The sequence below is a fragment of the Rattus rattus genome, chromosome 5, assembly GCF_011064425.1.
Source record: "Rattus rattus isolate New Zealand chromosome 5, Rrattus_CSIRO_v1, whole genome shotgun sequence".
Taxonomy (NCBI): Eukaryota; Metazoa; Chordata; class Mammalia; order Rodentia; family Muridae; genus Rattus; species Rattus rattus.
In genome coordinates, this window is record NC_046158.1 from 143,492,244 (window position 1) to 143,519,740 (window position 27,497).

At 47.7% G+C, this 27,497-nt stretch overlaps 2 protein-coding genes across 2 annotated transcripts; both read left to right on the top strand.

Moving 5' to 3' along the window:
• Positions 1-13,882: 13,882 nt before the first annotated feature.
• Positions 13,883-21,907, top strand: Prelid3b (PRELI domain containing 3B). Its single transcript, XM_032904683.1, has 6 exons — positions 13,883-14,037; positions 17,436-17,604; positions 18,568-18,657; positions 19,954-20,024; positions 20,130-20,232; positions 21,045-21,907. The coding sequence occupies exons 1-6, from the start codon at positions 14,006-14,008 to the stop codon at positions 21,165-21,167; spliced, it is 588 nt and encodes a 195-aa protein (XP_032760574.1). The 5' UTR covers positions 13,883-14,005; the 3' UTR covers positions 21,168-21,907.
• Positions 21,908-22,852: 945 nt separating this feature from the next.
• Atp5f1e (ATP synthase F1 subunit epsilon) lies at positions 22,853-25,818 on the top strand. The gene is made up of 3 exons (XM_032904684.1): positions 22,853-23,000; positions 24,292-24,418; positions 25,667-25,818. Exons 1-2 carry the CDS (start codon positions 22,969-22,971, stop codon positions 24,413-24,415), a joined length of 156 nt encoding a protein of 51 aa, XP_032760575.1. The 5' UTR covers positions 22,853-22,968; the 3' UTR covers positions 24,416-24,418; positions 25,667-25,818.
• Positions 25,819-27,497: the final 1,679 nt, after the last annotated feature.

Genomic DNA, 27,497 nt, shown 5'->3' on the forward strand with positions numbered 1-27,497 from the left:
TCTGAGCAGAGGTTGTGTGCCTGGCACTGTGCTAGGCACATGTGCAAATGACAGAGATCACCTTTGCACACCGTATAGCCTGGTGTTCTCTCTCTCCACACACTACCTCACACCAGGCCTGAGAAGGTCATGACCCTAGACCCCTGCAGGCTTCTGGATCTCTCGGATCGGCTTCAGGTTGCTTCATTGTCTGGATGCTACTGATTGATATTTTATTTTTAAAAGTCCTCTGGGCGCATCCCTGGAATGCTGCTGGAGCAGCTAAATGGACAAGTGACAGAGTGACAAGTGGGTTTACAGCTGGGAGGGATGTGGTCGTGGTTTGGTTTGCCTTGGTTTGGTTTGCTCTGAGAGGATGTATGGGGACAGAGGACACACAATTGGTGTGGTGGTTTGAATAAGAATGACCCCCATAGGCTCATATATGTGAATGCTTAGTCTCCAGGAAGTAGAACTATTTGAAAGGATGAGGATTAGAAGGTATGGCCTCGTTGGAGAAAGCCTGTCACTGGGGCCTCTCTCTCTCTCTCTCTCTCTCTCTCTCTCTCTCTCTCTCTCTCTCTCTCCTCTGCCTGTGGATGAGGATGAGGTTGTCCTCTCAGCTACATCTCCAGCACCATGTCTGCTTGTGTGCTGCCATGACTAAGTCTATAAAATTCTAAGAAAGCCCCCGATTAAGCGCTTTCTTCTGTAAGAGTTGCCTTGGTCATGGTGTCTCTTCACAGCAATGGATCAGCGATTAAGCAATGGGAGTGGAAAAGAATGTCTTCATGCCGCTTCATCCCACGTGTTGTCCCAGGTGACACTTGGGTATTCAAAGCCTATGACAGCCCACTGGCAAAACCGGCCAGCCACAGTCTCCTTGCCATGGTGGGTATCAATAATCCCACTGAGTCTTTTCGATGGCTCATTGTGAATGTCATCTCAACCAGATTTGCAGTCACCTAGGAGCCATATCAGTGGGCATGTCTGTAGGGGTGTTTCCTGAGAGATTTAACTGAGATGACATACCCTTAATGTGGAAATCACAGTCCCATGGACTGCGGTCCTAACAGAACTAAAAGGAGGCAGTAAACTGCCCCTCACTCCTCTGTCTTTTCCCCTCTCTCCCTCTCTCTACTCCTCGTCCCTCTTTCTTCCCTGATCCCTGACCTTCCCCCTCTTCCTGTTTGCTGACCTGACTATAGACACATGACTGACACCTTAGCTCCTACGTCCACACCTTCCCTATCACAATGATCTGCATAGCAAATATGAGCCAAGGTAAAATAAACTTTTCCCTCCACCGGGTGCTTCTGCCAATGGCTTCAGCATAGCAGTGAGACCTGCAGCCCTGTCCCTCACCATGGAAGTGAGACGGATAGCCCGTGCTATCATCCTGCCCCTTACTTGACTAGATATACTCAGAGGGGGCCCTTGGCAGTCTGCTAGGCTTACAAGCAACCATCCTCAAAGGTGTGGTGATCCCCAGGGTCTTAGAAAAGAACTACCTCTGAGGGCCTCGTGTAAGAACCTTGTACCTACATGGTACCACATGTCAGGCTGCCCTGCTGCTCTGAGGCTCTGTCTGTAGAATACTAAGTTACCAGACCAGTCCTTTAAAGATGGTTAATGGCAGGCTACTGACTTTCTTTCTACAATTCCTCCTTTTTATGTGGCTTCTTTGGTTTAATATTTGTTGATTTTATCATTATTATCATCATCATCATCATCATTACTCTTTTAGGCTCATGTAACCCAGACCAGCCTGAAAGTTTCTACTTACATCAAGATAACATTGGGATTGATGATCATCCAGCATCCCTCTCCCAAGTGTTGGAATAACTGGATTATGCCACCCTGCACAGTTTATGTGGTACCGGGGACCAAACCCATAACCTGGTTGTATGTAAGGGCAGGGTTCTTCCAGCCAAGCTCCACCCTCAAGCCTTTGAAAAAGTTTCTGAAACATACACAGAACGTTTCTTCCAAAGGATTTTAGGAAATGCACGATAAGTTAAAACACCAACTTACCCTTTTGTTCTATGTACATTTTGATGGGTTTTTTTTATTATTATTTATTGGGGGAGGGATGTGCGAGTGTGTGGGGAAAAGGACATAACTCGAAGGTATTGGTTCTCTCTTTCCATCATGTGGGATCCAGGGATCAACTCAGGTCATCAGGCTTGCAATCAAGCACCCTACCCACTGAGCCACCTTGCCGGCCCTTTACCACCAATTCTCTCAGTAGAATCTGCCCAGGATTTGTCACACTTTCACTAGTGCTCAAAGCAATGCATGGTGTGGACCATCTTACCCAGTAGTGAGTAAGGGCTACTTAGCAGGTCACCCTGTCACCAGCTATCACCCAACTAATGAATTTGTATTGTAGTTAAGTCACAACAACCCAGTGATAAGAGGATCTGACAGGAAGGAATCAAACAGAAGTCACCCTGAATCTCTTTGCCTCTGCTTCTTAGCTCTGATGTGGGGATAATGGTGCCTCTTCTCTTCATCCAAAGATTCCATGCTGGCTGGTCATTGAATGGAGAGATCAGTTTGGAGCCACTGTAGAGAAAGACAAGACACTGACTAACCCAGATGGTTCCCAGGCACTCACTGGGGAAAGGGTTTGGGCCACAGGTATGAAAGAGGTGACAGTTTGATCCTTTGAAACTGTGGGCAGTTGAACCCCTCTTGGCAAATAGTTCATGGCTGCACTTGCTCTAACTGCCCCCAGTCATCCCACTGGATGCTGGATGTTGTTAGATCTCATGGCTCATGGAGAAGAAGCATCAGCAAGAACAGGAAGCCATCTGAACCCATCCCCAGACAACACGCAGCACTAATGTGCCCATTTCCAAGGTCCCCTGTGGAGGCCCGAGACTTGGTCTGGTCCACTCTCCTCCAGCATGGCTAGAGAACCATTTTGCCTCCACTTGGATGGAGAGAACTGCCAAGTTCCACAGGCGAGCTATGCAAACCTAATTACATTCTTACAAAGAAAATGGCTCACAGAGTGCCATGCTCTCCCACTTGGAGCCATGAAAGACCTGCAGCCATGGCCATCAAACAGCAGGCCATCCTCTGACTGACTTCCAATCATTCCAACAAGAAACAAGAAGAGAAGCAGCTCTGTGCTTGCCCCTCCCCGTGCTCCCTACACCTCCTCAGGTGTTCCAGAACCTGATGGCTGCCTTTGGAACTCTTCCTGTCCCTGAATGTTTCTGGTGAGATAATGACCAAACCACACCAATTAGATGAATAAGAGAGACAAAGGGGTGTGGGAACAGTTCCTTCAGGGCACACACACACACAATGTGACATTCTAGCATCCGGTAAGGAATTTTAGCCAAATTATATACCCCTGGGTAAAAGAGTCTTTTCTTGGAAAATGCTTTTAGCATAGAAAAAGAGGGAGGTAATTTTGGTAAAGCCCACCACCTGATGTTTCATGACTGTAATAAGGCAAACTGGATTAGCTTTTTAAAAATTACCCCCTTTGTGAGTGGTGAGGCAGATAGCTTGGCAGGCAAATGGCTTGTTTGGCTCACAAACATGAGAACCCGAGCTTAGTCCTGAGAACTTGTGTTTGAAGGAGAAATATATATATATGTATATATATATACATATATATATATATGCATTGCTTTGCCATCTCTGTACTAGAGAAACGAGAGCAGGATGGCCCATGGGCCTCACTGACCAGCCAGCAGAGGCTACTCGAGGAGGCCCCAAGCCAGAGAGAAACCGTGTCTCAAAAACCAACCTGAACAGACCCTGAGAAATAATAATCTAGGTTGTCACTGAGCCTGCATGCTGTACACACACACGCACACACACACACACACACACACACACACACACACACACACACACACACACACACACACCTGAGTGCACACCAACATACACAAAAGAAGTTCCACCGTGTTTCTCAGGATGAGGGGTTGCTGGGATTGCTAAGAGGCAGGAATTTAGGAATAACTTGCTTAGGGGTGTGAGACAGTAGACAGACAGAAAGTCTTATCTAGACAGACAGAAAGTTCTGGACACATGCCTGAACTATGAGGCCACTGGTGGGAACAAGGTTGAGCTTGACTAGAGTTTCTTTTCCTTTTTTTTTTTTTTAAAGAATTAGTTATCTATGTTTTGATTGGTTGGTTGATTGATTGGGAATGTGTTGTTCTTGGGGATCAAGCTCAGGTCATCAGACTTGGCAGCAAGTCCTTTAGCTGTGGAGCCCTCTTATACCCCCCAACTACAGTAGACCAAAGCAACGTGAGAGTCTTGCGGTGGATGGGTCTCTTTGGGGGAGGGCTTGTGGCTTCGACACAGGTCTGGAAGGGTGTTAGCCTCTGTCTAAGCTTCCCGATTCACTCATTCCTTCCAGCTGCCTGAACACTTCAAATAAGACTAGAGGGTTGTTGTACTCTCTACCTGCATTCTTCTTAGTCACCTCTGGGACTCAGCATAGCATGGAGCGCCTGGGCCAGGAAGTCAAAGAAAAAGAGAGACCCGGAGTCTTCTTTTGCCAGGAAAGCTGCCTGAATTTGCCTGCCCTCCCACCCCTTCCTTCAGGCTCAGTCCTCCAAGTCCCTCACACTAGGCACTCACTACATCTCTCTTCTAACCGTTCCTTCCAGTGTCCCACATTGGTGGTTGTCCTAGTCAGGGTCACTAGCACTGTGATGAAACACCATGATCAAAAGCAACTTGGGGAGGAAAGGGTTTATTTCATTCACAGCTCCATGAAACAGTTCATCACTGAAAGCAGTGAGGACAGGAACTCAAGCAAGGCAGGAACCTGGAGGCAGGAGCTGATGCGGAGACCAGGAGGGGTGCTGCTGACTGGCTTGCTCCCTGTGGCTTGCTCAGCCTGCTTTCTTAAAGAACTCAGGACCACCAATCCAGAGATAGCCCCACCCACAATAGGCTAGGCCCTCCCCCATCAATCATTAATTAAGAAAATCCCCTAAAGCCAGATCTCAATTGAGGTTATCTCCTTTCAATGTATCTAGTTTGTATCAAGTTGACATAAAACTAACCAGCACAGAGGTTTCTGTAAACACTTTATAAAGATTGGAATACAATGACATCATCACCACTCCCCCAGTCTCCCACCCCTTTACCCCCCTCCTCCCTGGCTCTACCTCTCTTCCTCCAAACCTTCCTATGGATCTTGCTGTACCTGCTTTCAAATTCATGGTTTCTTTTTCTTTGTTATTACTGTGTGTGTGTGTGTGTGTGTGTGTGTGTGTGTGTGTGTGTGTGTGTGTGTGTGTGTGTGTAATGCTACTTGTCTGTGTGTATTTTCAGAGCTGCTCATTTAGTATTGGACAGCCAATTGGTCTGCTCTTCCCCTGACAAATGGATAATGAAAGTGAGTTACATATACACAGTGAGAATACTGTTCTGCTGTAAAGAAAAATGAAATCTTTAGGTAAATGGGTAGAATCAGAAAAGATTTTACTGAGTGACGTAACCCATACACACACAAACAAAAATGTCATATACTTTCTCTCATATGAGGCTCCACGCCGCAAATCTCCAGATGTAACTATATGTGTGTGTGTGTGTGTGTGTGTGTGCACACACACACACACACACACACACACACACATCTCCTGGGGTAATTGCAGAAGCCAAGGAAGTAACAGGGAAGCAGTGTCGGGAAGTTAGGAAGAGCAGCAATAGAGAGGGGATATTGGGGTTCCAGCCAGTGATCTGATAAGGGAAATGGAAAGATGGGGGGCTATAATTAGGGAGGGAGGTAAATACGGAAGGGGAGAGGAATGCAGGATAGCAGAGAGGACACCTCACTGCTCGTGAATGATACTATTAACTACCTAAGGGTAAGACACGGAAGTCAGTGTGTATAAAAGTAGGGGCTGGCCGTGAAGCTTTATTCAACTGTGAAAAGTGAGGTTATATCATCTCCATGTGTGAAACCAGAAAGCACCATAGCCAGAGAAGTCAGCCAGACTCAACAAGAAGGACAGCATGCTTGCTCTCATTCCTGAACTCTGGACTTGAATATATACATACAGATAGCATGTATGATACTGTACACATATATATGAAATGAAGGGAAGGAATGGGGCTAAAGGGGGGGGGACAAAAGAGGACAATGGGCAGAGGGACAGAACCAATGGAAAGAGTATATAGGGGGTTTATTAGAGAGGCTTACAGGCTGCAGTCCAACAGTCCAACAACGGCCTTCTCCTGATGGACAGGACAAGAATCTATTTTTCTTAGTTCATCCCAGGAGGCTGTATGTCTCAGCCGGTCTTCAGTCTATGTTGGAGTCCTAAAGACATAGGTTCTAATGCCCTAGGGAATGCCTCAGCAATAGGATAGATGAACTTGCCAGTGAGGGTAAGGGCAAGCAGGCAAACAGCAGAAGCCCCCTTCTTCCATGTTCTTTTATGTGGGCTGCCACGAGAAGACGAGGCCCACATTGAGGGTGGGGCTTCTCATCTCAAACGATCCAGTTAAGAAAACCCCATGTGATAAAACATCCCATGTTCTGCCACACAGAGTCCAGACCCAATGTCTCTTCTTTTGTTAAGTTGACTACATCTGGAGTTAATTAAAACCCAAGCAGCTGGATATACATGTGTGTGTGTGTGTGTGTGTGTGTGTGTGTGTGTGTGTTTCTTCTTAATTAAATCATTTGAAATAGGATAATCAATTTCAACCCAGATTTTTTTGAGGTGGGAAGATACACTCAAATCTAGAAAAGCCACTCCTTCACTGGTATAGGATTCTGGTGTATACTGAACACCAGCTGAGACATCCAGCCATGTCAAGTGAACAACCACTCACTGGATTCTTGGACCTTCTGTTGGGACACAGTCTTGTTGGACTAGCTATTCTACAGCCCAAAGCTGTTCTAACAAATCCCCTCTCTGTGTGGCTATATAGATTCACTCTATAAACTCTGTTTCTCTAGAATGGCAGTTCTCAACCTGTGGTTCATGACCCATTTGGGGGCTTGAACAACCATTTAACAGGGGTTGCCTAAGACCACTGGAAAACACGTATATGTACATTACAATTCATAACCATAGGAAAATTACAGTTATGAGTAGCAACACATTTAATTTTAGGCTGGTGGGGGGATCACCACAAAATGAGGAGCTGTATTAAGGGTCACAGCGTTAGGAAGGTGGAGAACCACTGCTCAGGAGAACCCTGGATACACCAGATTTACCTGTAGAGATACACATACACAGCCGGGAAACAATATAGACTCTGCTAAGGGAGGCCAACAGGGAAAGAAACTGGAGGATGAGGGGGAAGCAGGCACAGAGATGTGCGTGTAGAAAGAAGTCATAGTGAAGATGTGTTCATTTGTATTCTGGTTTTAAAATTTAATCTTGTTGCCAGCCATAGTGGTATACACGCCAATCCCATCAACTGGGAAGCTAACACAGGCAGATCCCTTAGTTCAAGGCCAGCCTGGTCTACATAGTGAGACCTTGTCTCAAAAACAAACATTGAAAATAATTAATTTTTGTTTAAAAAAAAGTCCTAGTTGAGACTTTAACATGAAAAGAGTGAAGTATAAAACTATGGTAGTACATATCCACATGTATGATACATACATGTAGTAGTACAAACACGTATTATAGTATACATATATGAGACCTATAAACAATCAAAACTTAGAATTGAAACGTTACATATCTGTATTACATGCATGAGTCCAATGCCAATTCTGCCATAATCTGCCCCTTCCCCACAGAACTGCAAAGTTGTGCCATCCATCCATTCGCATTTCACAGGCCAATCACCATCATGGATGTCTTTGCAGAAACATCCAAAGACTTGACTCACTTCCCTGAAGCTCTCTCCCAAGCCATCTTTCAAGTGATTGTTTCACAGCATGCTAGTCTTGTGCCTTGTGTGGGTGGGATGGGGGTGAGGTGACCCTGTCTTCCTCTTTAAGTGGTACTGCCATCTTGCTATAGGACAATGGAATTCTGGAGCAGATCATCAACTTGAGGAGATCTAGAATCTCTTAGAGACTGGCCTCTGGGCATGCCTGTTGAGGGGTTCTCTCCCTTAGGTTAATTGAAGTAGAAAGGGCTGCCCACTATGGGTGACACCGTTCATCCTGGACTGCATGAATAGGAGAAAGTGGGCTGAGCACAGCACTCATTGCTCTCTGCTATTTATCTATGTATGTAATTGACTTTTTGAGAATGTATGCATGTGTGTGTACCATGTATGCATCTGTGTGTGCATGTGCACCAGTGTGTGCATGTATATTACACACATCATAATGCTAATCTGGCTGTCAGTGACAACCCTCTGGAGTAGATGCTCTCTCTCACCCTTCATCTGACTGAGGCAAGGTCTCATGTTTCTGCTTTGTACTTCCGGCTAAGTTAGCTAGCCCACAAGTTTCTGGGCCATTCTCCTGTCTCCACTTCCAATCTTGCTGCTGGAATGCTGGGATTACAAAGTCAAGCCACCAAATCCGGCTCTTTCCCATCAGTTCCAGGCTTCAAACTCAGGTTGTCAGGCTTCTGAAGCAAAGGTTTTGACCTGCTGAGCCCTTCTACATTTTTGTTCATGTATTTGTTTCTTGACTGTGATACAATATGATACAATGTGATACAATGATACAATGTGATACAATGATACAATGTGATACAATGATACAATGTGATACAATGTGATACCAGCTGCCTCAAACTCCTGCCCTTGTGACTTGCTACTACATGAACTACAACCTGGAAACATAAACTAAGCCTCCACCCCCACCTCTTTACTTTGTTTCTTGCCAATTATTTTACCACAGCAGTGAGAAAAGTAAGTCAGCACAAGTTGGTAATTGTTTGGTAGTGAATGTGTGCACGTCAGAATGACCCTTACTTCCTGGTGGCGGCTTGTGACAAGGACTGAAAGGTGAAGAGAGGGTAAGAAGGACGACAGGGATGTCTTCATTTGTCCTCTAAGCTGTGGCTGTGGGCAGTTTGATCCTTGTGTAATGAATGATATGCAGTGTACCAGCCAAGTGGGCTTCACGCAGAGTTCCGAGAAAGGCACCTCCAGGATGCCTTTAGGGAGTGGAGTATTTGAACAGAACTTCAAAAAGGTAAGATTGTTAAGGGTAAATACAGGGAGAGTACAGAAAACCCAGGCTCGAAGTCCAAGGGTGTGGAGGGGTATGGCCACAGGTGTCGGGTTGCTTGTGCCACAATAAAGTACAGCATGGTTGACAAGTGAGGGACAGAAGATCCGAGCTAGCCAAGTAAAAGGACCATGTTACCAGAGTCTATCAGCCACACACCAGGATCTCCACCCTGGGACCTCACTGACATTGGAACTACATTCTTTTTGTTGTGGGATACCTGTCGCCATCCTGTGCTTAGGAGCTGCTGGGCAGCCATCCTGGCCTCTGCTCACTGGGTGCCAAGAGCAACCACACTGCTAACAGAGGCAACCAACCATGTCTCCAAACTGGCCAGTGCCTCGTGCGTGGGGAAGCTGCTCAAAGCAAGAACAGTTATTGGAGGAAGGGAGGAGAGCAACGGCCTCTATTAGAGGTTGCCAGAAGCAATGCCCGTAGTGAATTAAGTCAGAGAGCAAAGATGAAAGACTGGAAAGGGCAAACAGGAGACTCGCTGAGTCCAGGGGCTGAAGAAATGCTTGGTGAATGAAGTTCCTACTGTAGAAGCCCAAAGACCCAAGTATCCCAGCAACCCCCGAGTAAAAATGTCAGGCACGAAGCTAACAACCAGCAGAGCCACTTAGTAAGGGTCAGGTTCAGTGAGAGACCCTGCCTCCAAAGAGGCGTGTGGAATGATATAGGAAGACATCTGTCTTAGGGTTTACCGCTGAGAACAGACACCATGACCAAGACAACTCTTACAAGGACAACATTTAATTGGGGCTGGCTTACAGGCTCAGAGGTTCAGTCCATTAGCATCAAGGTGGGAGCATGGCAGTGTCCAGGCAGGCATGGTGCAGGCATAGCTGAGAGTTCTACATCTTCATCTGAAGGCTGCTAGAAGACTGCTAGATCCTCGAGGCAGCCAGGAGGAGAGTCTTAAAGCCCAAGCCCCCAGTGACACACCTACTCCAACAAGGCCACTCCTCCTAAGAGTGCCACTCCCTGGGCCAAGCATATACAAACTATCACAACATCTGACACTGGCCTTGAGCCTCTGCATACACACACACACACACACACACACACACACACACACACACACACACACACACATTTAAAAAAGAAGTTAGGATTATAGCAGGTACATGTTAAGGGGAGGGGAGGAAGTCCAAGCCTTCATGGCATTGCCCAAAGGATCAGGTGAGATCAGATGAGAGTCTAAAGAATGGGTGAAGGAGGGCACCAGGCTGTCCCAAAGTGAGTGACACTTGAAGAGCATGTGGCATGCCATCAGCAAGCCTGTGGGCCTTGCTTCCTTTCAGGAGTTACATACTTAACCCATGCTGAAGCAGACACTGGCTGTCTATTGAAGCACGGTAGTTGTGCAAGGGGCTAGTTCTGACGGTCACTTCCTACTGGTCTCTCCACAGAAACATACTAATGTGAGAGGAGGGCACACATGTGCAGTTTGCAGAGGACACTCTGCCTGGAGATAGAGTAAGCCCCACAGGCTAAGCACATAGTCCACCAGGACTGCCCTTACCCCCACCATCTTTGGACCTCTGATCTCAACTTCTGCCTGGTCACCTGCACTCCTGAGTAGCCAGCTATAAACTATGTCTCTGTCTACACCCTCCTCTTTTACAACTTGCTAGGATGTCTTTAAAGGCCCCAAGGGGAAAACCCTTCATTTTGTCATTATAATCGAGGACAGTGATGGATAGTCAGATGGAGAAGTTCACGGGGTGGGGTTCATAAGGGTCCAGTACACAAGAGCTTCTGTCCCCATGGAGTGAGCATAATACCCTCCAGCCTGTGCATGTGCTCACCAACCCACAAAGCCATCAGATCCCCCTGTCCATGATGCTTTGTGGAGCTCAATCTCCGGCTGTGGCCGCCCTAGGAAGTTTGGGAACACAGATGAAGGTTCTAGCCCTCTAATCAGTCTTTCCCACATCTGGTTCCACCCTGAGGCCAGTATTGCATTCACACCATCTTATTACCATCCTTACTGTGAACTGAGACATCGAAAGGAACTCACCATGACTCAGGAAATCATAAGAGGTCAGGAGTTCTGTGACAGAAACCAGGGACAAGTACCAAATACATATATCATTATGATAGTGGCTTCTTATTCTCTGGGATGTGTTTCAAGACCCACAGTGCGTTCCTGGAACCATAGATGCGTAGTGCATACAGCACAGACACCCTGGAGAGAGATGGTCTGTGTTGGTGGGGAGTGTACATAACCCAAGACACCCTGGAGAAGGATGGTATACATCAGTGGTACAGTACAGACGCCCTGGAGAGGAATGGTTTACATCAATGGGTGGTGTACACTGCAGACACAGCAGGGTGCATGTCCAGGACAGAGGAGACCGAGCTGCAACAAGAATTCCTCACGCCACTCAGAATAGTATACAACTTCAATCTTGTTAATTATTTACTTCTGCGGTCTGTCATTTAGTATCTACAGTAGACCACGGATGGTTGAAGAATTATGGAAAACAAACCTATGGGTAAGGTGGATTATTGTATACCACAGCAATCCAGAATTTTAAGTATCGATGAATCAGATGAAATAGTGACACAAAATACGACAAGTGGAGGACAAATGAGCAAAGCTTTGAAATCAAAGAGGCCCGGTCAGAGTCAGAGCCAGGGCTTGTCCCTGAAGCCCGCTCACACCAATGCTTGCAGGATCCCCAACCTCTGCGGTTGTCCCATTTGCAATCTCAGTGAGGTCTGAGGCTCCTCCTCACAGTCCATGGTCTCCCTGACACAGAGCCTTCTCTCTGGATACTTTCTAGTTTTCTCTTCACTTCTGGTTTGTCCACAAACCAGTTCCTGGCGGGTGGGAGTCACAGGTGCCATCCCTGGGCCAGACCCACAAGATCCAGTCACCTCATTCCAAATCATGTTAATGGCCTAATGGCTTCTCTCTTGGTAAAAGGAACCATCACTAACATGGCGCTTAAGGATCTAAATATCTTGTTTTGCTCCCTTAGCGAGCCTCTTAGTGTGTATCTAGGAGGCAGTGATAGAAGACCTTGCTCTCCCAACCCAAGAGATTAGCGTTTTTAGTACAGGGAGACACAGAAAAGACCCTTGGACCCCAGACCTCCATCCACCCATCACTCCATCCCAATCACTCCAGATATAGGAAGCAAAATCAGTAGACCAGTACAGTGGTGTTTGGAGAGCAATGGAAAAGAAGTAAGTTTTCTGGTATGACTTTGACAAATAAAAACCTTGAACTAGAGGGCAAAGAAAGAGGAGAGAAGAGGAGGAGGAGGAAGGGGAAGAGGAAGAGGAGGAGGCTGGGCAGCTAGCTAGTTTCACGAACCTCTAGGGCAACAGGGACTGACTATTCTGTACTGACGGCTCTAGAGTCAGTAATACCCAGCAACACTAAGTTCACATCTTAACCAAGGCTGGGGCCCTCTCAGCAGCCCTTAAAGCATTACCTCCCCAAGAAATTACTCAAAATACGAATATTAAAAAGAAAAAAAAACCCAGATACCACAAATTGTACTTAGAAGCTACCAACCATATTATTTCCTTCCTATCTAATGTAATTTTTTATCTTTTGAAATATAAACGGCTTTGGCTATTAAAAAAAAAAAAAAAAAGAACGATCCACCCTCCTAAACTAACCTGGCTTAGTTTGTTTTTAACAATTGAGCAAATTAGGGACAAACGGTAATTCTAAGTAGCTCTTTAAGTACCAAGATGCAAAGATTTTCCTCCAACTGTCATTTCAAATGGCAAATTGCTCTGTCGGGAGGCACAGATGGGGGGGAACGGGTTGCACAGAGGTGGGAAGCCACACCTGAAACCCAAGCCAAGCAGTTCGTCCATCTTACCCGACACGTCTCTGAATAGAACCACATGCCATCCGCTCCTGCCCCCTCACTTCTTAGTCACTCTCTCACGAATGTCATCGGTAATTATTAGGTACAGGGAGGAAATCACTGAACAAGCCTAGCAAGAGCCTCACCCTCACGTGCCAACAGACTAGAAGTCAAGCAGATAAACTAGATGGCTTAATTAATTCATTCCTCAAATAACTATTTCATGTTCAATAACCTTTCAATCTCTGCTATCCAGAGGCACAGAGAGCCATCATGGAGACAGGCCAGGGCTGGCATTCTCGGGGATGACTTATACTGGGAGCTAACAGATAAACAAGATGACTTCAGAGTGGTAATTACTGAGGAATATGTCACAGGAAGTTGTGATGGAGGCACGGGAGGGCGTGGGCAGCACTAAGAAATGGTGATGGAGATGACCTATGACCACAGGGCAATTGGTCCAGCCCTGTCTAGGCAGCCTGTCACACCAAGGGTCATGATCCCTGGGATGACAAGAAGGGGACAGAACTGACTGTGGCCGCCCTCCCCCTCTCCCATTGCTTAGATTGAAGAGATGGGATTAACTATCTAAGACAACACCACGAAACTGTGCTCTGGCAAACGCCGCCAGGCTCAGCCAAGTCCAAAGGGAACATTAGAAACCTTTCAGCAACCGGCCAAACCCGCCAAAAAGTCCCGCCGCCAAAGCCCGTGCATGCGCAGTACGGCGCCAGCCCGCTGGCCGCCGCGCTATGCGGCTCTGCGCCGGCGCACTGAGCCTTCACGAGGGCGGAATTTGGTTGCGCCGAGCGCGGGGGGAGGGGCTTAGTTGCGCTGCGCCAAGAAGGCGGGGCCTGACTGCGCCGAGGGGCGGGGCCAAGCCCTGTTCGGCTAGGCCGCGGGACGGCACTTCCGGGTGTCCCAGCGCCAAGTCCGACGGCGCCTGCGCATCGCGAGGCCGGCCGGCCCGGACGGGGCGGGGCTGCAAACTTTTGTGCCTCACTGTCCCTGGACACTGAGGGACACCGGGCAGGCGGCTGGCACCATGAAGATCTGGACTTCGGAGCACGTCTTTGAGTGAGTGTGGGTGCGGCGACCGCCTCCGGCGCCCTCGGGGAACTTCCTGGCGTCAGGTGTAGCGCGGCAAGCGGAGCTGAGCCCGGGTCTCCGGGGACCGCCAAGGTCACGACCCCAACCCGAGCTAGGGCTCCGTGACCCTGGGCCTGGGTATCCCTCCCGCTCCGCCGCCACTGACGGAAGACAAAAGCCGGCCGTCGAACCTGACCCGGAAGTGACTCCAGGGGTCGCAGAGCACTAGGCCTGCTGGCTTCATAGTGTTTTGGGGTGTCTTGAGCTCCGACGGCCTCAGGGTATCCTGGAGTGCCCTGACTAATACCTAACAGACTCACAATGTCCTGACTGAACCCCAGTGATGCTATGATAGCCTGAGATGTCCTGAGCCCCGACGGGATCACAGTGTCCTGGGGTGTTCAGACTGAGATGCCACATGTTATAGATCAGGAAGCTGGGCAACCAGTTTTTTCCTGGTCTCAGCTCATGCCACCATGATGCCAAGCATTGGTGACAGTCAACATGGGTAGCAGAGCCAGAGTTCTAGACACCAGGGCCTGCTTTTCCAGATAATTTGTGACCTTAGTTTCCTATTCCTTTGAGCCATGACAGCTGACCAGATAGCCAGTGTCTGCTATCACATCCAGTCATAGCTTCATGGTTCTCTAAACTTACAATGGGAAACAGGACCAGAGTCAGTGAGGTGTTGGGAATTATACCACCCAGGTTCAAGGTGCCACACACAAGAACCACAGGGCTTTCTACCTACATAACTGGTTAACGCCTTGTTCCTGCGTTCCTTTCTGATTGACTTATTGTTCTCTATTATACAGTGTCACCTTATCATAATTATTGTTGACTTACATTTGAATCCACTTCCGGATGATCAGAGCTCCTTCACTAAACCTTGCCTTTCTTGCCACACTGTTTCAATAGCATAGCTTTGTGTTGTGTTTCAATCTACATAAGGCAATTCTAAGATCTAAAAGAAGTTTTAAACCTTTGACATAACAGATCAGATGCGTCTGAGTATCTGCTGTGTCCCAGGAAGGACAGAATACTAGAACTAAGAAGAGAATCTCAACACGTGTAACACTCAGGACTGTGGGAATGTTGTCCTTAGGTTGCTCTTTAACATCCTTTGATAGAACAAGGGGTTCTGGACCCCAGTCCTCCTCTGCATCTGAAGGCTTTGCTTCAGAGTCGTTTGCAACAAGTCCCATTCTCAGAACTCGCTCCTCCCTTTTGGTCCTCTACTCTCTTTCCTCAGCGTGGCTCCTCACCCCACTCCTCTGCCCTTGGACCCATCCCTCCTCTTTCAGGGTGCGTATTCAGTGAAAGTTGGTTGTTGGCCTTCCTGTCTTACTCTTCATCCAGGCTCTTGGCCCTTTTTTGTCACAGACCTCTAAGAGCCCGTGAAAGCCGCAGGACCTGTCACCTAGAACACAGATACACAAATGCATTCTGCTGTACCCTGGGAGGAGCCCAGTAGGGCCTTCTACCCAGATAGGCTGTGCCACCCAATCAAAGTCCCATACACTTTGGCACCAGGATCACGTCAGCCAGGATGGTGCTACATGCCCGTAACCGTTGGCAGCCTGAGACAGGAGAATTGCTGTGAATTTCAGGCTAGCCTAAGCATACAGGTACATATATTTCTGCTGGGCAACCAGGACTGCACAGCAAGGCCACATCTCAAAACAGAGTGACAGAGACAGAAGCACACTGGGCTTCCACCCTCCCCTCCTGAACCACACTCTTGATGTCTTGCTACCATTTTCAGGGTTCCATCTTGAGAACATTGCTCTCTTAGGCAGGGCCCCAGGCCATTCCTCATCCAACCCATCTTGGGTTTTTTGGGCACTCCCTTGATAAGCCTTGGCTAACCAGTCAGTGCCAAAGCTGTTGGTATACCTGTAGTCTCACCCCACTGCTTCCTGTACTGTGTGTCCGTGCTTTCTGAGGATGGATTTCAAGTTCTGCGTAGTGCGTAAATGAGCCTTGATTTGTATTTAATCTCAAGCCCTATCCACAGTCAACACAGGTCTGTAAGTGGAAGTTTCATAAATCTAAACAGCCCCCAAATGGCAGTGATATAGGCCAAGGCCTCTTCTTGTCACCATGGCAACTATCTAAAATGAAAATCAGAGGAGGCCCTTCTTGGTCCCTCATCCAGTCAGGAAGCATGGTTAGCTGCCTTCCATGCACTTATCTCTCCCCCCTCCCTCCCCCACTTCTGAAAATTAATAAACGGCCTGGGGCTGCTGTGCTTCAGTGTGATTTTCCATATCTCTCCTCTTCAGGCCAACAGGAAAACATCACCGTTGACCTAGCTCAACTTCACCAAGGGCACATCCATGATAACTAGTGTCCCAGCAATTAGCTTTAGCTGCATTAACATAGCATAACTATGTGAAGAAGACCTTGGCAGACTTTTGTAGAGCACCAAAGTGGAGTTGGGAGACCCTGGCCACAGCTGACTGGCCTGTCCAATCTCATTCCTGTACATGGGAACACTGATCACTGACAGAGATGGCAGCAGTTATCTCAGACTTGTCCAGAGCAGTGCCTAGGACATACTGTACACTCAGCTGCTGGGGGGCTCAAAAGTGACACACACTTGAGCCAACCATACATATGCCATGTCTCAGAAGTCCCCCAGAAATCCAAGATGGGTTGGATGAAGAATCACAGTCTGCTCCCCCAGAGGCAGGGCTCAGGCTAAAGATCAGGGGCCTCTGCATTTCCCTTTTTCTTTTTTTTTTTTTTTTTTTTTCTCGGGCTGGGGAAAGATCATTGGGCAAGCCTCTGCAATTCCCAACCCCGCCTACTGCATTTCCTACTGAGCAACCTTTGCAGAGCAGAACCCAGACATGGGGAAAACAATGGGTAATGGCCAAAGGAGCTGTGTTATTTACCATATTGGTAAGGAAGATGCTAATTGTAAATTGATGGTGGGACCTTCCTAATTCTTATCCCAGGCCCTTGACTTCTTAAAGCTAGACAGTTGTGTTAGATGCAGGAATAAGCAGTAGGCTGGCATTTTCCCACTTGTTTCTATGAGCATAATTTCTTTAATGCATTTTCATGGGCTGTTTTTTCTTCCCTCCTGTGGAAGTGGAGAGTGGTAAGGATGAGAGTGTCATCACAGTGCGCCTCTATAAAGTGCTTTGCTTCGTAGATATCAGATGTGTCATACCTTCTGTGTTCTGGAAATCACTGAAGCCTGTTGACATTTACAATCATCATCACTCATCATCTTCAAAGTTATTTCCACACAAAAAAACCTATCGACATCATAAGGCATGACTCGCTGTGGTATAAGAATGGTTTACCTCATCGTGGTATAAGAATGGTTTACCTCATCCGAAGTTTTGCACATTGAGTTTTTGGTTTGTCTGCAGCCATCCATGGGAAACAGTTACTACAGCTGCAATGCAGAAATACCCAAACCCCATGAACCCGAGCGTGGTTGGCGTTGATGTGCTGGACAGACATGTCGATCCCTCTGGAAAGTTGCACAGCCACAGACTGCTCAGCACAGAGTGGGGCCTGCCTTCCATTGTGAAGTCTGTAAGTGTGCTAGCGAATTCTGCCATGTTTCCGTTCAAATGCCATGTGTGATTTTTGCTTGGGCTGGTATTGCATTCTAAAAGAGGAGGTAGGAGCACGTGATGAAATAGAAATACCATTCAGTCTTCCTAAAGGTACCATGTACTTCCTTCAGGAAGCCAGCTCTAGAGCAGGAGTCACATCTCGTCCTGTTTTTGCTGCAGCCTGAGGCCTATGATGAGATTTACAATGGTCAGGTCCTGGCTGTTGGGTGACACTGGGCTCTTGTAGGTTGTGCACATTAAGTGACAAGAGTTCTGTTTGCTGTGGGTTTTTTTTTCACTTTTAGGCCATGGTGTCTGCATTTAGAAGTAGTTCTGTTTCTATAACAAACGACCAAGCTTTAGTTAGCTGAGAGAGGTAGTGAGAAATCAGAATGCCAGTCAGTGAGGATACAACCACTGTGGTGTGTAAGTCCAGGTTTCCGAGTTGTCTTTAGCGAAGGTTGCTCTGTTCACAGTAGGGATGAGCCTGCGTTCCACCACAGCTGAGGAGGGCGGGCCTCTAGGACACACCCAGAGAGGGGTACTGGCTACCGTCCCCTGCCCCAGCTGTGATTCCTGCTCATGTGGATGACAGGGGCACAGGGCTTCTCTCTGGGCTGGCTGAGACACTGGCTGGTCTGGGCAGTGTTCCTACTTCCCCAGGTCTTATGACTTCCAGACATACTTTTTCCTGGCCCACTGTCATACCTCAGCAAATAGTGTCACGTCATGGCAAGTACAGTGTCACACCATCAGTGAGCTGGTTACTGGTTGCCTCTGAGGAAGGTTCTCCAGTAGGGCGTGTGGCCATCTTGGGTTCCTCTGTGCGTGAGTCCCTGTTGCCTCCAGTAGGTTTTGGTTCATTGTAATGATCCCATTTGTGCCTTCAAGTGAAAGATGCTTGGCTGGAAACTGATTGCTAACTGAGTGTTGCTTGCAGCTTATTGGTGCAGCAAGAACGAAAACATACGTGCAAGAGCATTCTGTAGTTGACCCGATAAGAAGGACGATGGAGCTCAAGTCCACCAACGTGAGTCCTGCCTTCTGTTTTAATTCCAACGTCTCTTTTCTTACAATAAAATGTGTGTGAATATACTAGCTGTTGAAGGCTGGGCCCAGTGGCCTATGCCTGTAATCCCAGCTGCTTTAAAGGCTCAGCAGGGATCACAGACAAAGACACCCTAGTCTAGATTGCATTCAGGGCTGCTTGGGGCAGCATAGAGAGGGGCCTCCTCCTCTTCTTCCTCCTACTCCTCTTCCTCCTCCTCCTCCTCCTCTTCATCCTCTTCCTCTTCCTCCTCTTCTTCCCTCTCCTCTTCTTCCTCCTCCTCTCCCTCCTTCTTCCTTCTTCCTTCTTTTTTTCTTTTCGTTCTTTTTTTAAAGGCTGGTGGTATAACAGAGCACCTGCCCAGCATACTACAAAGTTAAAAATAAATACTAAAAATGAGGAAAGGCGCTGCATGCTCCAGGGTCTCCCTCCTCACCCTATGCAGCCTCCTTGCCACATGGCCTTGCCTCTTTAGGTGCCAGCATTCAGGACAGTGAGCACAGCACTGTGCATGATGGTAGCAGACATTTCCTAAATTCATTTTTTCTCTTCCTTTCTTTCTTCCTTCCTTCCCTTCTTCCTTCCTTTTCCTTTCTTTTTACAATTAGAGTATAGGGGTGGGTATGCTCAGGAAACTATGTGAAGGGTCAGAAGACAGCTTGCTATGCAAGTTGCTTCCCTCCGTCCCAGGATTTATGGGGATAGAACTCAGGTCAGCAGGTGTCTTAGGATTTCATTGCTGTAAAGAGACACCATGACAAAGGCAAATATTTAATTGGGGCTGGCTTACAGTTTCAGAGGTTCAGTCCACTATCATAGCAGGAAGCATTGCAGTGTGCTGAAGGAACTGAGAGTTCTGCATCTTTATTCAAAGACATCCAGGAGAGACTGTCCTCTAGGAAGGTCTCAAAGCCCACCCCACAGTGACACACACTTCCTCCAGCAAGGCCACACCTCCCAATAGTGCCACCTCCATGGGCCAAGCATGTTCAAACCACAGGAAACACATTTCTTTACCCACACGCAGAGCCACCTCTCTTTCCAGGTAAAAGTTTGGTGAAATTTAAATTTAAATATTGAAAATTAAATTCTAGTTGCCCAGTAATACCAGGATGGTTTGTTCTAAGTGGATTGTTCTGTGCGTTTAGTTACCCAGTAGTACCAGGATGGTTTGTCTTAAGTGTTTTGTTCTGTGCGTTTAGCAAATAAGATTTAAGTTGTGTTGGTTTGGAAATCTCTAGTCTTCCTTTCTAAAACGGCTTGACTTCCCACCTGCAGATCTCATTTACAAATATGGTCTCAGTGGACGAGAGGCTCACCTACAAGCCACACCCTCAGGACCCAGAGAAGTAAGTAAAGACCGGCACTGGACTCACAGCGAGGCTCTTTGTTTCTGGGTGGATTGCTTTTTGCAAACCAAACATGACTCCTAAAGCTGTGTGTTGTTTTGCCAGAACTGTCTTAACCCAGGAAGCCCTCATCACTGTGAAGGGGGTCAGCCTTAGCAGCTACCTTGAAGGACTCATGGCAAGCACCATATCTTCCAATGCTAACAAAGTAAGTGGGCCAGTCTCCAGCTCAAGACTCACCACCCGCCTCACTCCCTGGAAGGGCCTGTGCTGCATGCAGCTGTCCCCTAGGCTCACAGGAGGTTTAGGGGGAAAGACGCCTGCCATGTTGTTTCTTTAGCACATTTTATCAAGGCATCTCATTGAAGTGTACAGGCAGCCAAACAAATGCACTCAGCCCTCACAGGGCTCCAGGAGGAGGCGTTCATCATACTCCGTTAGGACAGGAAAAGTAGAGGCAGGCCTGAGTGTGTAATGAACGTTTGCTAATTGGTGTTTTTGCCAAGTGTTAAGAGGAAAGGACTTGGTGCAAGCAGTATCCAGGAAGAACATTCGAGTGGGGGTTGCTGCACGTGCAAAGGCCCTTCAGCAGGAAGCATGAAGTGCTCCTTCATTCCTCAAGAAACTGTAGAGCCACAGGAAGGAAGAGGGCGAGTGGCTGTGGGGGTGGGAGGTGGACGTGTCAAGGACCAGATCCCAAAGTGTGTACATGATTGATGTACAGTGTTGATATGAAAAGAAAAGGGGCTTGACCACACTAACCAGTCAGTCAGAAAGACAGCCTGCCACTCAGTTGTACATGATTCTGAGAACATCTTCTGCATACAAAATAAAACTGGTTTCTGGATCAAGCCAATTGCTCAAGGCATTTGGTATTTGGTAAATAAAACTGAAAAGAGAAAGACAGCAAGGACAAGAGATCTGTCCCTGGGGTTTAGTTAGCCTGAAACACACACACCACCCACCCCAAAGCTGGTCACACCTTCGCTATTGGTAACAATAATGCATTGCACTTTTAAGGGCCGAGAAGCAATGGAGTGGGTGATACATAAACTGAACGCTGAGATTGAAGAGTTGGCAGCATCAGCAAGAGGAAGCATAAGGACACCAATGGCGGCGGCAGCAGCATTAGTGGACAAATGACAGTGGAAATTGGTGTGCAGCCTCGGGGCCCCAGGACTCTCAAGCTGGCATCATATCATTTGTTATTTAAAAGACAATTATTTTAGGTAGTTTTTTTTGTTTTGTTTTGTTTTTTTTATGAGCTGGGGTAAAGCTGTGACTTTGGATCAAAACAAAAGATCCAGAGCTTCTAAATCAAAGGGATCCTCTGAGGCTAGGACTGAGAGGACTGACTGGGAGAGGCTGTGTTCATGTGAACAGTTAACGGGTTTGTTGTTGTTGTTGTTGTTGTTGTTGTTTAAGTACTTAGAAGAAATCGGTGTTGATCTGGAGTCTCTTAAAGCTCCTGATACTGAACACTACCTGGCTGCGGACCAAGCATAACAGAGCCCAGCCACCCTCCTGTCCACACAGCTGCCCGCTGCTGTGAACCAGAACCGACTGCATGAGGAACTCACTTCACAAACAGAAATTGTAAAATTTTAAGTGACATTAATTTGTATAAAATAACCTGCCCTGCTGGAAACCAGTGTTTGGATTGGTTCTTAAATGATATTTTTGGAGTGAAAATTAGCACTAAGGTGATATATGACTCCAGCAAAAATAGTATTCTATTGTATTAACGGGTACTATATTGATTTGCCAAATTTTGTGACTCAGTAAAGGCATTCCCTTCCTTGAATTTGTACCTTGTGATTTCATGTGTTGTACTGTGGACTGGCTATGTTAGCTGAAAGAATAAAGTCTTTACCTGAAACAGAGCGCTGAGACAGGAGAGCAGCTCTTCCCATCCCTGGGCATGTCACATGGACTCAACATTGCCACATGTCAGAATCATGGTTTGTGATATGATTACTTCTTGGCAATTATGACCACAAAACGTCTTTTCTACTGAAGAGCTAGCTGTCCATCGTCTGAGACAGCTCATGGCACGTAGGACCCAGATTCTCTCACCTTAGCTCAGCGTTGGGTGAGAAGAACAAAGCAAATGCCTGGGAGGAACATGGCAGTCAGAGGGAAGTCCTAGGGGATTGCAGCCCTTGGGGACTCAGGATGGCTGCAAAACAGCCGCAGAGATCGTCTAAGTGCTGTTTGCCATGTACAGTATTGTCTGGGTGAATAGTTATTGCCTTTTATGGGGTGGGCTACTAGTTGGGTTTTCTTGTAGAGACAGTTAGCATGCATACAAAACCACAACTTCAAATTCCTGGCTTCCTACTTTAAAAAGTTGCTCAGTTTAAGAATTCTTTGGACTTTTGTAAAAGCAGATTTAAAAAGGAAGAAAAAAACAAATACTTTTGACAAGTGGTGTGTTAATTCCAGCTAAACATTGTTGGACGAAGTGTCGGGTACGGTTCCTAAGAGTTACACCTGCCCCGGAAAGGGCCCGACGCCCTGATCATTTTTTAAGTATATAAATTTTTGACTTTGCAATGTGGTTCCTTCACGAGTACTGCTTGAGCACTAATGGAATCCAGCATGTGTACATGCGGATAGGAACATTCGCTGTCACTCAGCACCGGCTCGAGGAGGCCCCGCCCTCTGCCCGCTGCACCTGGGAAGGTGACCGGCATGCAGCTGCCTCACTTTCCCAGGTATCCCTACGACCGCAGTTTCCGGTAGCCGCTCGGCCAATGAACAAGGCGCGACTGGCGCTCCTATTGGCTCATGGCCCTGGGAGGGCGGGGCGAGGCACTGACTGGCAGGTCCGCGTACCCCACCCCTTCCGCTACCCAGGCCTGACCTTTCTGCTGCCGGACCGGGCTCAGGCTACTCTGAAGCGACCCAGCGGTTCTGCCTGACACGCCCCGCTCGAGACACCATGGTGGCGTACTGGCGACAGGCTGGACTCAGGTACTCCCGGGAAGCATTGGGAAAGCCCGGCCGGCCGTCAGCAGGCCGCGCGAGACGGCCAAGCCACGCGGCCACCCGCCAAGATGGCGTCGCGGTGGACAAGGCACGCCGCGGGGTCATGGGGTCATGGACCCCAAACAGAGGTGGCCGCTCCTCGCTGGAGGAAACCTACAGAACCCTCATGGTCGCCTTGACGGCCAAGTGCACAGGGCTTCCACTGACACTGGCCTTCCTCACATGCACAGAGGGAGGGGCGCACAAGCTCATTTTTCAAGTGTGACCTTAGTGACCTTTCCCAGTCGTGAAGAAAGGTGAAAGCCCTCTAAAGTGTGGAGAGCCCTGCAGGAGCCCGTGTGAGCACCCACCCTATGATGGGTGGGAGCTGTGGGCCTAGGAGTGATGCATGGTTTCCATGCTCCAGGTAGTACACTTTGTTAGTCTACTGGGTGGAGGAACACCTTCCTGAGTATCTGAAGGCTCAGATACTGACAGAGTTCAAACCAAGTTGTGGAGAACAAAAGGATGGTAGGGTCACAGTAGATGCCACTTATTAAGCTATCTCCCTGGGCGTCCATCACCTCACTTTTCCTCCGCCCAGCCCCTTGCAGGGTAGCAGTTTTCACTCTGTTGTCTTGGAGGTGCATAAGGAACAGAAAAGTTAAACCCCAAACAGATTTAAAGCAGGGGAAGCAGACAGCCTCTACCCCATCTCTGGTTTCAAAAAGTGTGAAAAGTGACATCTTTTGGGATAATAAAAGGTTGACAGGTGAATCCTGTCAATGTTCTCCAAGAACTTCTGGTTGAGTTTGGAAACCTTGGGTAGGAGGTGTTTCCACTGATAGACAGGAGGCAAAAATCCAGTATTTTCAGCAACACCTTTAAATTATTGACCATATCAATCACTTTTTAATTCAAAATAGCCTTCCTACACACAAATATACATTAGGAATACTGTAATTAAAACAAATACAGAAATGGGCTGAGGAAACTTTCCTTCACTGTGGGACTTTAAAATAACAAACACTTCATTTTTAATTACTGCGTCCTAAAAAGGTAACACTGCCAAGAAGAATTGTGATCTCCCAGCCAAGCACCAGCTAATCTGGGGGACACGTTCCCGATCGTTTCCTTTGCATAGATTCTATTTGATATTTCCCGGTTTTCCATCCAGTTTTACCGTAGTGAGTAACCAACCAAAATTCAGAGCGTGGAAAGAAAACCAGGGTATCACACCTCATGACACCACCGTCTAGCTGTCGGTAACCAGCCATATCCTCTCTCACTTTGCCAGCTACATCCGGTTCTCCCAGATCTGTGCAAAAGCAGTGAGGGATGCCCTGAAGACTGAGTTCAAAGCGAACGCTGAGAAGACTTCGGGCACCAGCATAAAAACAGTGAAAGTAAAGAAGGAGTAGCCGGTGAGTCGCCTCTTCAAGTCCTAGAGTTCCGTAAAACCAGAACTCAAAAACTTTACTTTGAGTGTCTGCCCCTCTGCGGGTAGATTTGTACGCCGGTTACTGGGGTGATGATTCCGAGTGTGGGGGTGGTAGACGTCTCCTGGCATGAGGAAGGAGAGCCCTGTGCAGCCCAGACGAACAGAATAATTGGCACATTGATTTTCGGTGCAGTTAGCAACCCTGAGATAGAAAGCCATCTTATTTTAATTAAACCTGGTTCATTTATCTGCACAAAAATCAAGTAATTGGGAGGCTAGGCCCCCTCCCCACTCTGTCATTGCTATTGGAGTTATGTAACGGTCTGGAGCATGAGACACGGATGGCAGTGCTTCCCATGTTTCTCCCCCATATCTGCTAGTGTCCTCATGCATCCCTTCTCCCAGTGCATCCGGGCAGGAAGGGCTTCTAACCCCAGGTGAGTCCTGTGCTACTGAGTTCCTTATGGGGTCAGAGAGGCTGGCTCGTTTTACCTGTGCAGAGGTGTTGGGGGTGTAAGAAGTTGCCAGGATGAGGTGGTTCAGTGAACCCAGACTGCAGTTCTCCAGACTGATTTCTATCTCCCAGCTACTTCATTTACATTGTTATTTCAAAGATAAGCACCTCAAGGTATCAGAGAGACGTTCCTGAGATTTCACTTTCTTGCTTTGGAAGAGCGTCGACTCTGCAGTAGCATAGCCCATGACCCTGTGCTCTGAGCCTGACTGAAGCTCTCCCCTAAGTACTCTCCATCCATCTTCATCTCGAATGAGCAGACATCTCACTCTGAACCTGGACATGCAGGGTTGTGAATGGCGCCCCTTTCCTGGAGTTTGTCTAATCTCAGAGTTTGGACCAGAAACACCTGATTTCTGTTGGACTGATTTCTCACCACAGAGCTGAGTGAGGCCACCCCCTCACCTGCCCACGGTCACACCATGCTAGCCTTAGCCTTACTCCTGGGACCTTTCAGAGCCTTGGTTTGGCCGGGCATCTCTACAACAGGGAGAACCTAGCATGTTGGGAAGTGTGAAGAGGGTCATAGTATCTTGAGGAAAAGGCTTTTTCTGTCACCACAGTGATTGACTCAAGGATGTGCCTATCGCAAGTTCAGGGCCCCTGTGGGTCGCTGCCACAGTCGGCTGCAGGCAGATGCAAGCTTCTCTTGGGCGTGGTGAGTCTGAGGGAGCCTTGGCAGACTAGCAACTGTTGTGTTTTCTTTTTACTTCCCAGAGCCTGACTAAAGCCTGACGTGTGGAGTCTTCCAGGTGAAGCATGTGGGCACCTGTTCCGGCAGATGGAGGTCAGCCGTGCCTCCTGGAGACAGACACCCATCTTATTGATGAATTGACTATGCCAATAAATTAACACGGTTCACTCTCGGCTGCGCTTTGTGTCTGGTCTACTTTTTTTTTTTGTAATAGGAATTTTCCACATAGTGATGTCAGTTTGACCATTGGAACCAGGAGTTTATAAAAGGAGGGAAGGGCTTGATACCTACTGACCGTGGACTACAGGGACCCCTGCTTACACGTGTCAAAGTGAACGTTCCGTTTGTCGAGGCAGTAATGGGTGAAAATTCGGCACTGTCGTGGAGGTTGTGTCGTGTCAGGAGCTATCATAGGAGAAGCTAATAACTAGCAGGTGATCTTCCTGAGGTGGGTCCTGCTACAGTAGGCGAAGCCCAGGAGAAATCCATTTTAGGAAAGATTCCTGCTAGCTACTAGCTTCTCCTATGGTGTCTTTGCCCCTGACAGTGTTGTTCCTAGTCCCTGAATGGCATTCACATTGAAGCAGTGGTTCTAGGTGGTTCCAATTAGCTGGTAAACCAACTGAAACAGCACACAAGAAAGGGACAGGTCCTGTAACTCATCTTGCTTCCCGCAACCTGTAGAGCAGAGCCATTAACATCAGAATTTATCTAGACAAAGTGTTGTCCACTTCTATTAATCTGTATTTTCTGGGCGCCTTTCTCACTGGGAATGAGTCAGAGCTGGTCAATACCTTGTGTCCTGTGTCGATGGCTGAACCACAATTAAAACCTGCAACTCTTAATGACCAGTCTAGGCACAGTGATTAGGAGAGTCTGATGATATTTGGGTGGCCATTCATTCATTAAATGTTCAGGAATGAAGTGTTACGTTCTTGCCTTTCTTTGGAACATGGCCACTCTTGGCTGAGCAGAACCACTGAAAAGTTTAGAGCAGGAAAATGACTAGAACACACCCCTCCCCCTGCTCAGCCTGCTGCTTCAACTGAGGCTGAAGACAGAAGAGGGAGAAAGCCCCTCTGTTCTCAACCCCTAGGGCTGACTTCCTGCCCTCGGTACACTTCACATCTGGGTCTTACTGGATTCTCAGCTCAAGGCTGACCAGCAGATTGAAAGATTAGGAGCCCTGGTGTCTGCCCAGATTCTGAAGTCCTCTGATGGACTTGTAGCACTCATCTCTCTACCACCTTCCCCTAGGTTTAGGTCCCAGGAAGCATTTCCCATGACCAGGGATGAGGGCAGCAGACTCATAGGCCTTCTTAACACCTGGTTAAGCAACGAGCTAAGTAACTCCAGCTTAGGGAGTCATTTATTAAGGGAGCCAGAGAGATGACTAGAGGTGAGGCTCAGAAATATGGATTAAAGTAACAAATACAACCAAATGAGAGTCTTCAGCTGATCCAACAAAAATACTGAATTAACACCGGGATCAAATAGACTCAGACCAGCCCCTCGGGGTAACACAGGACAACTTGCCAAGTGAGGAGGCTAGCCCAGCCCCTTTATCAACATGTGACTAACTAGTATCAGAGGCAGAAATGTATCCTTATGTGCAAAACAAAGGGATCCGGGGAGCTTTGAAACGGACTCCTGTTAATTTGAGCTGCACCAACGTCACCATGGCAACCATAGGACTGAAGGGACCAGGTGTCCCTGGGCATTTTAGTCAGCTGGTGATTCAATCTACCCGCGCCTTATAGAACAGGAGGTGAGATGCATCAGTCTGAGCGGTGGGGCTCCAAGAAAAGGAGTCAGAGATAAAATGACTTAGTCATTTAAAGTGGAATTTATTTG